The sequence below is a fragment of the Hydra viridissima genome, unplaced genomic scaffold (genome assembly GCF_058129835.1).
Source record: "Hydra viridissima isolate aposymbiotic clone 2 unplaced genomic scaffold, HvirCarnegie_v1 scaffold_12, whole genome shotgun sequence".
NCBI classification, from domain to species: domain Eukaryota; kingdom Metazoa; phylum Cnidaria; class Hydrozoa; order Anthoathecata; family Hydridae; genus Hydra; species Hydra viridissima.
This window is the reverse complement of record NW_028324311.1, coordinates 4,759,752-4,771,262: the sequence shown is the minus strand read 5'-3', so window position 1 is coordinate 4,771,262 and position 11,511 is coordinate 4,759,752. Positions and strand designations below refer to the sequence as shown.

Sequence of the window (11,511 nt, the reverse complement as noted above, 5' to 3'; positions counted from 1 at the left end):
CTGTTTTTTTTTTTTTTCTTTTGACTTATTGGTTATAAAATATAACTATTTACAACCAATAGGATAAGTCGCTTTCGAAAAAAAAAATTCGAATTGAGAAAGCGTTGGGCATTTTTCTTATGTCCTACACCAGCGCTGGCCAGACTTTTTGGCACGAGAGCCGCATTCAAATACTTACGTGAACCGAAGAACCGCATTAAATATTTCGTTAAGAAAATTTTTATGCATTCATTCTTTAAAGATATTTTGTCTTGCAAAAAGTTTAGAAACTGGTGGCGAAATAACAAGTGTTGTAAAATACTCCATAAAGTTAAACTTAATTTTATGTTTACTACTAGTTTTTATGTCTAAATTTAAAAGAAAAATTTTTCGAAGGCAAAAACTTTACTTCAAATATAAGGCTTGTTTAAAATTTCAAATTATCTCGAGTGCTTCGAAAAATTCATTTCAATCAAATTAAATAAAAATCTGCTTCCCTTTTACTCTCACACAAGAAAAACTAGTTATAGAATTGTTTTAAGAAGCATATTCACATCATTAGTTTTTTAAAAAGTAACAAAATTACAAACAGTTATGAATTTTCCAATCAGGCACTAAGGTTGGGAACTTTACTGATAAGTCTCTTAAAATCTGGCTTTTTTTTTTGAAAACTAAAAAATAGTCTGAACAAGATACATTTTTTTATTTTCCCTGAAGAGACAAATTTAGACTTTGTAAATGTTGCATTACATCAGTCAAAAACAAAAGATCTTTGAAAAAATTCATATCATTAAGAATTTCTAAAGTCTTTCTTTTCAATCAAAAAAGATTTAATTGGTTCTAATTCTACAAACTTATAAAAAGCATCACTACTTGAAAGCCACCGTACAGCACAGTAAAATGATAAGCCATTAGGTTTGTCAGCAAGATCAATTCATTAAAAAGGTTTTTAAACTGTCTGTTACTTTTAGCATTTGATCGAATATAATTTACAACTTCTGTCACTGATTTTAGAACAATTGAAAAATTAAAATGTTTTGCTACTAAATGTTCTCGATGAATCAAACAATGAACTGGAATGAATTCTGGATACTTAGGATCACTTTTTAATAAACCAATAAGTCCAACATGTTTGCCAACCATTGCTGGTGCACCATCTGTAGCAACACTAACAAGTTTGCTGATAGGTGCATTGTTAGAACTGTTTCAAGAGCTTCCTTTATATCAACTCCGTGAGTTGTATCTTTTAGCTCAAGCAAATCTAGTAATTCTTCTTTCACAATTACATCTGATGTTACATACCTAACAAATACTGCCATTTGAGATTTATCTTGAACATCTCTTGATTCATCCGGAGCTAAACTAAATGCTTCACAATTTTTTAGGTCATTCAACAGTTGCTGCTCAATATCAGCACTAATCACAGATATTCTTCTTTCAGTTGTATATCGAGAAATAGGAATCTGTGAAATTAATCTTTGGATTTTGCTATTTTTAGGATCTAAAACTAAGAGGACATCTGAAATATTTTGCTTTACAAATTCTCCATCGGTGTATGGATGTTTTACTCTTGCAATGTTCCATGCTATAACAAAACTTGCTTCTGTTGTAATAATTGATTCTTTACTGAAAGATGAAACATTTATTTGATTGTTAATTATCGTTTTGAGCAATTTAATTTTGTTTTTCCTGTAATCTGAATTTAATGGATATTCTTTGGAAAAACTTACATGTTGAATTTCATAGTGGCGTTTAACGTTCCCTTACTTGTTATGAGCAAGTTCTTTATTACATATTAAACATATTGGTTTATTTTCTTTTTCAATAAATGCAAATTTTTGGACAGAAAAATTTGCATTTATTGAAATTTATCAAATATTTTTCTCTCGTCATATATTTTTCTTTTCTAACTGCTGTTACGAAGTCAATTACTGTTAGTATTTACTTTATCCATTTTGAAAAAATAAGTTTTTCGAAAAAGCTAATACGAAAAGAACCGAAATGAAATTCCGAGAGCCGCATTGACATTCCAAGAGTCGCATGCGGCTCGCGAGCCACGTTTTGGCCATCCCTGTTCTACACCATATGCGAATGATTTGATAGTACCTGTTAATTCAGCTTCGACCTCAATTTCTTTTTTTTTTCTATTTGCCAAAATAATCATTACGCGTAGCTCCGAAACTTTTTTTAACGCTCTGTTTCTTTTTTAATTCTTTGCCCGCCCCCCATCTCCTTTATAATGCCGCCAACTGGAGTCCCTTAAACATAAAAACTGAGCGATGAAAGGCAATTTTAAAACTGAACTTTTTACTCTTGCATAAATATTTCTAAATAATAGTTTATTTAAAAGAATTTTCGTTTTAAAAAGTTAAGAAAACTAATCGGACCGGATGCTTTTATACAATTCAGTAACCATTTTTTTTGATCATCTCAACCAAGTTAGAATTACTTTAATAAAGAATTCATTACTTCATAAAACCTTTTTACATTATTAATGGCTAACACAATTAGGAGTGATAATTCCTGTAAATTAATTAAGTTTTTTGTTTAGGCAATAAGTTTAAGAATCATATCTCACAACTCTTGAGATGGGAACTAAATTTTAGATTGTTATAAGCTTGGGAACTAAATTGAGAGTCATTAAAAACTTAAAATCAATTAAAAAATCTTTAATTTGAATTGCTTCTGAAAAAGTTTGGGCTGAGAAAAAAATGTTATGGCTAAAAGCCAGTATGCAATACCATAAACACGCTTCTTAAACAAATATACGGTTTGTCATTTACAACTAGGGGAAGTTGGGGCATAACCGCATATGGAGGCATAACCTTTTTTCAACATTTCCCTTCGAAAAATGTTACCTAATATGGCAAAAAGCATACCGTGCGTCGGTAAATCAGTTTCCTTCATTTCGATTATGTCAAAAAGAATGCCTGTTGCATTTCTGGGAATTATATTATATTTACATCATATTTTTCCAGACCTTTTTTTTGAGGATTAAGCAATTTTTGATTTTAGTGTTAAACATTTGTTATCAGCATTATTTCATCAAGTAAAAACCGTTTTTGACATCAGCATAACTTAATGAGCAACCTATGAAACTGCATTCTTTCTATAAACTGTCCTCTGGGGCAGAACCGCATAGACGCACAGGAGGCACAACCGCGTACTTTTGATATTTATCATCGTTAGATAATTATGAATGACAACAATCACAATCGTCACACTTGAATGCCTCATGTAAAAACTTAAATAGAAATAGTATTGTTTTGAAATGTCGGAAAAAAAATTTTGTATTTTTTTATTTAACTTTTATAAATGAGTTTTTGATTAAAATTTAAAGCTAAGAGTATAAATCAATATCTTTTTACATTAAATATAACAAGATATCGATTTATACTCATAGCAATATATAATAACATGTATTACATTACACAATATATAATAATCACCAAATATACATAATATAATATTTATGTATATCTGGTGATTATCATATATTGTAGGTATATAATTATGCATATCCTAATTTGAATATACATACATACATACATACATACATACATACATACATACATACATACATACATACATACATACATACATACATACATACATACATACATACATACATACATACATACATACATACATACATACATACATACATACATACATACATACATACATACATACATACATACATACATACATACATACATACATACATATATATATATATATATATATATATATATATATATATATATATATATATATATATATATATATATATATAATATATATATATTTTAGGGTGCGGTTGTGCCTCACTATAGGGGCACAACCTTTTTTTTTTCTAAGTCTAATTTTTGTGCTATAACATTTTCAAAAACCGTTTTATTTTTTTCTTAATTGCAGCAACTTTAAGCTTAATGATGTGTTTATCGAAATACACTGTTAAAAAAACGCATGCCGTTTTTATTTTCATACTCCATTAATCTTATCGTTACGGGGGCTGTTATGCCCCCACTTTCCCTAAACGTTATTTTATCATTAACAACTGATGATGACTGACAATTTATAATCAATTGTCCTCTTTTTTTTCTCTACATAAAAGAAAAAGATGTGGTGATGCAAAACCTTTTGAGGCGAATGCAACCGACTATGAAATACCAAAATCACACATCAAACAACATGTCATTGAAGCATATTTAGAACAATATGCAATTAAAGTAAAAAAGGTTAAAATGTTTCGTTTTGCGATAATACAAATTTAGAAGAATACATTTACATATATGTATGTAATTAGCAATCGGAAAGTCTAAATATTGTCGAAGAAATTCTTGACATTTTAAAGTAGATGTTGTAGATGTTAAAGATGATGTGCAACTCCTTGTCTACTGATCAAAAGTATGCATAGAATACCTTAAGCAGTTATAATAGGCGCATTTTCCAACAATTTAGAAGAAACAACGGTTGGTCTACGCATTCAAACTAGATCCCGCTGCTGAAAATCTAGTTGAGGTTGTCGTTTGGGAAAGAAGAATATTTAAATCTACCTGTTTTAAAACTTATGTTAAAAGAGGAAGCTATCATTAAAAAAACAATTTCGGCTCCTCAAGTTCTCATTCATGGTAAAAATCATGAGAGGATTGTTGTAGTAGTTACCAGACTTCAAAAACTATATTTGCATTTGAGGAATTAAATAATTACATTAGCGTGACAGACACATTTTAAAGCAAAATATTATTGAAACTCGACATTTGTAAATATATAAATGTTTTCATATCTTTGTAAACATGTAATCATGCCTATGAGTTATGTAAATAACAATCCCAATTATTGTACCTGTCAGGGTCTTCTGAGATGACAAACTTTTACAATACAATCCTGGTAAGAAAATTACTAACGATGTTACTCTGGTTTAAAAATCAATAATAAGAAGAGTCTTATTGTTATTATTTAAGTTACAGTTGGCAAATTCAAGCTTTTACAAGACAAGACCGAAATGGCCTTATCGCTCATTCTTGTCTTATCTGCCTAAGGCTAGCTTAAAAATGCTAAAGCAATGCTTTTTGATTCAAGACGCAAACCCTTAATCACATTTGATTCAGCGCAAGAAATTTCATTCAGAAATCTAAGCTGCAACACTTCAGTTCACAAATGCATGAAGATGTTTATTTACCTTTGCCCATAGAGATAATAGTTGAGTTAATTATTATCTCTATCCTTGAATATTTATTTTTTTTAAAGGAACACATTTTGAAAATAACGTAGTTGCGCTAGGTTTGAGATTTTACGCTGAATTTTGGAATAGGTCTTTATATACATTACCCAAGACTCTAAATTTCTACAGGATCGACCTTTGGCGTCTAGTAGAAAATAACTTTGAAATGCAAAAATTACTAAATATTATGTCTCCGTGTAGTAAGCAAAGGCATTCAAAAATGCGCGGGAAATAATAAAAATTTATATTTTTGGTCTTATGTGACTGACAAATTATAATTTTAAAGTCTTTCTTATCGAGAAGCATTAGACAATTTTTCTAATAATTTAACTAAGTAGAGTTTGAATTTTATATAAAACTTGGTAGAATGAAGAATGCTAAATCTAATCTTTTTAGTAATTCCAATCCAAAAGGTCAAGCAAATAAGTAAGTTTTACAAAACTTATTCCTGTAATAAAACGATCCTTAGATAAAATCTTTCAAAACTGTTAAAAAGAAAGAAAAGATCAGGAATCAATAGTTTTTACATTCTAGACATCCCTATCATAATTGTTCAACTAATGATAGTAAGGAGTATTATTGCAACAGGAGCTTGAAGAAAAAGTATTTTTGCAATAGTGACTTTAGGAAAGAGTGTTCTAAACTTTGTCATCATTTACCTCCCAAAAAATCTGTTAAAAATGATATTGAAAGATCTAGAAAAAGAGTTGCTTTCCTAAAAGTAAGAAAATTTGGTATTAATATTAATACAGCATAATAAAAGTTAATTTTAAAAATTACCTACTTAAATGCTTCAATCCCTTCTTTTGTTTAGATTCAAATTGAAAATAAGACAAAATCTTTACAAGAATGCAAAGGACAGTATTTTAAAATGTATTCTTTATTTTCAATACTTATTTAAAAAATTATTTTAAAATGTATGCTAAGATTTCATTTTCAATAAAAGTTGTATGTATGTATGTATGTATGTATGTATGTATGTATGTATGTATGTATGTATGTATGTATGTATGTATGTATGTATGTATGTATGTATGTATGTATGTATGTATGTATGTATGCATGTATGTATGTATGTATGCATGCATGTACATAATGTACATGATAATTATTATAATGCTTCAATGTTTCATTTCCATAGAACAGAGCAAAATGAAATGTTAAAAAGAGATCTACTGCAGTTAGAAGATAACGTGGTATAAAATGTTAAAGAAAAAAGTCTTTTTATTTTTTTAAATATCAAAGAATAAAGTAAATCTATTCTTATCCTTAGTTTGCCAAAGCTAGAAGTACCCTTCAAGAATGTGAGAAATTATCAGTAAGTGAAATTTTTTATTAGTATATTTTTTTTATTACTATTTGGTTAATCATACTTTACTTACAAATTTAATTTATATTTGGATGGTTTTAATGCAAATGCAAAAGTTTTTTTAGTCCATTTTTCATACTTTGAGCATTGAAAAGTACCCTGACCATCTAAATGATGAACTCCAACAGTTTGAATTAGTAAAAAAAGCATTAGGTGCAGAATTAGATAGTAAGTTAAGGAAGTTGTTTTACTGACTTTAAAGATAGTTATATTTGACACACTTTTCTTTATTTTACTCTGGGTGTCATAGTAAGAATTTAAATTGTAGCACATCATTTTTTGTTAAGCTCCTTTTGTAAAATTAAGCGTTTGTATATGCATTTTAAATTTTATCTTATTTCTTTTTTAAAATTGTAAAAGCTTTTGGTGCTCAAAGTTTATAATATAGAAATAAAAATTGTTGTATTTAGAATATGTTTGAATTATACCAGCAAAACTGATTTTAAAAAACAAAACCAGACCTCTATTTTGCAGTTTAAGCATTACTTTTTTTTTTAAACAGAACTCAATAAAGAAGTAAAGAATGTGGAAGATTTAATAGATGAAGAAAATTCCATCTGTAAATCTCTTAAGCATTTCAAGGTGACAAAATTTAACATTTTAATTTTATTTTTAACCATTTAAATTTTAAATTTTACCTTTGATGATTATTTTAGACCTTTTGAGGTCTGCTAGTTGTGACCTTTGGGGTTACATTTTATTAGTATTTTGAGATTAAATTGTCCAAACAAATGAATTCTAACCAAAAAGTTGAGCTTAGTTTTCCTAATTTTGAAGAGTCCTTCCATCTTTGTTTATCTATCATTAGTATTATTCCTTTACCTAGTTAAAATTAGTTAAATATAAGTTTAATAATTTAAAATGAAAGCCACATTATTTCCGTACCTTGCAGTATGGATGGAAAGAATGCTATTTTCATTTTAAATTATTTTCAAGATTAATTAAAGAATTTATTTAAAAAATTTTTCATTAATAAAGTGGATTTTGTTTTTCAGGATATTGAATTTGCTGAAAATCACCGCAAAATTAGCTGCTTAAAAAAACAGATTCTAATGATAAACCATAGTCATCAAAAAGAGTATGAAAGTTTTCAAAATACTCATAAGAAAATTTCTGCATCAATAAATTTGCAAAGAATGCTAGGGGTTGAAGGTATTGAGGCAGACTTCTGTCAAGTAGGCATGTTTTGTCTAACATTTATTTTCAAGAAGTTTGTGCTTCTTGCTTGTATGATTAGTTTACATATCCTGCTAATGTAAAACAAGCCCCCTGACAGTTAAACATTAAATTTTTTTAGGAGAGCACTTTTAAGTTCAAATTTCTTGATTTAATATTTGAAGTTATTAGCCAGGTTTTAATGGCACTAATTCAATAACTCACTGTCTTTTAAAGATATAAGTAAGGTTTTTTCTGTGTGTGTATGTGTGTGTGACCAACAACTTGGACTTTGAGTGGTATCCTGCTGTTATTTTCCAATTATTTTTCTTCAAGTGGAGCAGTTCTTGTTTTCCTATGTGACTCATGAAATTGCATGAGATTCTTTTACCATATCATCTTATTTCTTTCAGCAGTGGAAGCACTTTTCTTATATGACATTATGAATGAAAATAATACTTATTATATTTCTGAAAGACAATAATGATTATTATTAGTGTTGTTCTATCAGACAGCATATATACAATAAATCTTATGACTTAGGAAATTAATCATTTCAGAAAAAGTCATAACCCTAATACATACATACATACATACATACATACATACATACATACATACATACATACATACATACATACATACATACATACATACATACATACATACATACATACATACATACATACATACATACATACATGCATGCATACATACATACATACATACATACATACATACATACATACATACATACATACATACATACATACATACATGCATACATAAATACGGGTTCAAAAATGAGGGTCTAGAAAAAAGATTTTTCTAGAGATAAATCGAAGCTAGTTTGGTGTATATATAGTAGGGTGCATCATCCCCCCCACCCCCCACCCCTAGTATTTTGCAAAATATGTTTTGTATTTGAGTTCAACTGGGATTGGAGTTCATTTATGTGTCCAACCAGGTCGATGAAGTTTTGCAATATTCAAAAATCGTTGAAAATAATGCACTATATGAAGGGATGTTCATTACTAAATGTTTCTCATAAACGAGTGTGTACTACATCTCAATTACAGTGTTGTTCACTTAATAAACATAATTGGTAATGTTAGAACTGTTTATCTACAAATCATTGCATTAGCTTAACAATAAACCAGTCCTTTCTCAATTTTCTTTTGTTTGCTGCAGCTTTTTAACGCGCTTTTTTATACTTGATTCAGTGTAAATGTTTTACCTTTATTTTTTTAAGTTTACACTTAAATAATGATATAACTTATTTATTAAATAATACAGTATTTAGGCTAAAATTTTTTATATTATATTTAGTTGGTATACTCGTCAATGGATTGCGGTGTGATATGCATGGCAGATGAAAATATCTTGCTAAAAAAAGTTCTGTTTTACTTTATCATTTTTAATTTTAACCACCTGCGTTGTTTATTCATGTGATTTTCAACTTTTGTGTAAAATTTTTTTAGGTGTATATATAGTTGATATCTTTTCACATTAGGAGATCTCTATCCATAAAAACGAAATGAGCCTCCTCTCGAATGATATTAAAAAGTTAGAGAATCAGGTTCAAAAGCTTCGATTTGTCGATAAATTAGGTGACTTTTTCATTTAAACCGTTATATTGTTAAAGTCATGATTATTGGTAAAATGTATTTTTTTTTACAGCACAAAAGATTTTGTTTTTTTTTCCGTTAACATTTTGTTGGTTTTAAAAAAACAACCTTTTACGACTTAAATAAGCCAAATTTTTTAATGATTGCACCATTTAGAAACATTTACAAACTATTTTAAACAATTTTCCTATTTAGGGTGTTAAACCAAGAGATGGTATTGTAGGGTAATCGCCTCAAGCAGTGTATATCCCAAACTCAAAAAAAAAAACAAAAAACTAATAACTGGTTGCTATTTGCTAATTAATTATAGTAAAAATGAAACGGGTTGAACATTTATTCGTGTTATTTGCGTATTCTTGTAAATTAATATTTGGCTTCTCAAAATTCTCAATCGCTTTTTGTTTCTCGTTAAAAGCATCGCATGAATTATTTGTTTCCAAATTAACTTAAATTTTCTGCTAATCAAAACTAGCATACCTGTAATATTTGTGGTGCTGAATAGGAAAGAAATAATGAAAAGGTTACCTAATATGATGTATCGTATCTTCTTCAAAAGTGAAGTTTATGGAACAGTTGGATTTACGCGTGAAAATAGGACGCCACAAAAGGTCGGAATCTCGTCAATGGTCGGAAAACAATTGTCTAAGCGATCTTTATTTTCCAATAACGTCGAATTCGAACTTTTCTTTAGATTCTACATTTAGTCAATTTAAAAAAGAAAGCATCAGATGCAACAATACCAATCATCAGATACAACTAGAGCAATTTATAAATATCATAACGTTACTTATAAAACACTAAGAAGTTTAAAGTATTAAATGGTTATAGTGCCGAAACTCTTAGGCGCGGTATAAGGAGCTTTTGTCAAATTCGCATTATCTCAATAGCCACAAGTTTCACGAAGCTTGTTGAAACCACAATCGAGCGATTTTTATCGATTACTAAGACCAACAAATGTAAAAAATAAGCTGAAACGGCCTAATGGCTAAAATCTAAACACTATGAAAAGAAAGAACCAAAATCCTTTGTGGAAGCGCTTAAAAACGCCAGCAAAACATCCCAAACAACCCAAAATACCAGCCAATACACGACCCTGGCACAAAAAAAGAGGAAATCCATAGCAGGATTTTCCACAAGGTCTCATACACTACCGACCAGTCCCCAAGCGGAATTGAGAAAAAGTCCAGGAGATACTGTCAACGATCTCAAAAGAAATAGGACAATATACAGTAGAAATGAAAACGAAAGAACTTCTCCGCAGAATCCTGACGAAAAATCTACATTTCCTAGGAAAAAGCCCTGGTAAAACCAAGCCGAAATAAAATCCCACTCATTACGATCAAAACCGACGCCTCAGTACTGAAGGAGGAAATCGCACATGCTTTACAACCATACAGTAAGGTTTCAAACATTAGCTACGGCTATTACAACAGCAGCAAAACAATACGAGACGGGATACAACTAATATACATAGTCCCAACTGTGACCATCGACAAAATTCCTCCGACCGTTCTTATTGACTACAGAATACATTAACTATATTTTAGAGGAAAAACAACACCAACAAAACCCCCCCAACAGGAAACGGAAAACCTACTCCGAGACCTAGAACTTTCGGACATATACTCAGCACTACTATAAAAAGCGGGTTCAAGCTCATTGGCATTTTTGCGCAGACTCATTGGCATTTTCTATAGAAAAAATGTCATATCAGGTTCAAGCTCATTGTCATTTTTGCGCCGACTCATTGACATTTTTGTGCATTTTCATAATGAGATGACATTATGAAAAAAGGATGTGAATGACATAATTTATTCTTTGTAGTGGTTCTTCAAACTATTGTCTACGTCCATTAAGTATTACTGTTGGTCCTCTTTCAATTATTTCATATCGTTTTTGTTTTTTAAGAGTTAATTTTTCTTCTAATGTAATTTCAACTACAGAGGGTCTTCTTATAATAAGTTTAACTTTAATTTTTCCACCAGGTTCAGTGGGTTCTGTTATAATTATTTCAGACGGAGGTCTTTCAATTCTTCGACGTCGTTCAATAATATCATGTTCTTGGTTTCTTTCTCTCTCATCGCGTATTCTGTTTGCTCTCGTTTCATAATTTTCTCGTCGGTTTAAAAGCTCATATTGCCGTTCTATCATTT

The 11,511-nt window shown here is 29.5% G+C and overlaps 1 protein-coding gene across 5 annotated transcripts; it reads left to right on the top strand.

Moving 5' to 3' along the window:
* Positions 1–5,327: 5,327 nt before the first annotated feature.
* On the top strand, positions 5,328–10,370 carry LOC149880915 (uncharacterized). Of its 5 annotated transcripts, none has more exons than XR_016445683.1 (11): positions 5,328–5,632; positions 5,741–5,927; positions 6,021–6,079; positions 6,348–6,402; positions 6,480–6,524; positions 6,641–6,743; positions 7,078–7,157; positions 7,571–7,727; positions 9,060–9,125; positions 9,244–9,340; positions 9,554–10,370. XR_016445683.1 is itself a non-coding variant. In XM_090068974.1 (11 exons), the coding sequence occupies exons 1-11, from the start codon at positions 5,574–5,576 to the stop codon at positions 9,559–9,561; spliced, it is 936 nt and encodes a 311-aa protein (XP_089925100.1). In that variant the 5' UTR covers positions 5,328–5,573; the 3' UTR covers positions 9,562–10,370. The 5 variants fall into 5 exon arrangements, 2 of the variants coding, with proteins under 2 accessions (XP_089925100.1, XP_089925099.1); XM_090068974.1 differs by having other exon boundaries at positions 6,348–6,399; positions 7,571–7,750; XM_090068973.1 differs by having other exon boundaries at positions 7,571–7,750.
* The last annotated feature ends 1,141 nt before the right edge of the window (positions 10,371–11,511 follow it).

What these genes read in the sequence shown, in the direction of transcription:
- LOC149880915 (XM_090068973.1), top strand. Translation starts at nt 5,574, where the DNA reads ATGAAGAATGCTAAATCTAATCTTTTTAGTAATTCCAATCCAAAAGGT. An exon ending in AAGAATGTGAGAAATTATCA is followed by an intron (nt 6,525 to 6,640) that starts GTAAGTGAAATT and finishes AAGTTTTTTTAG; the next exon opens with TCCATTTTTCATACTTTGAG. An exon ending in ATTAGGTGCAGAATTAGATA is followed by an intron (nt 6,744 to 7,077) that starts GTAAGTTAAGGA and finishes TTTTTTAAACAG; the next exon opens with AACTCAATAAAGAAGTAAAG.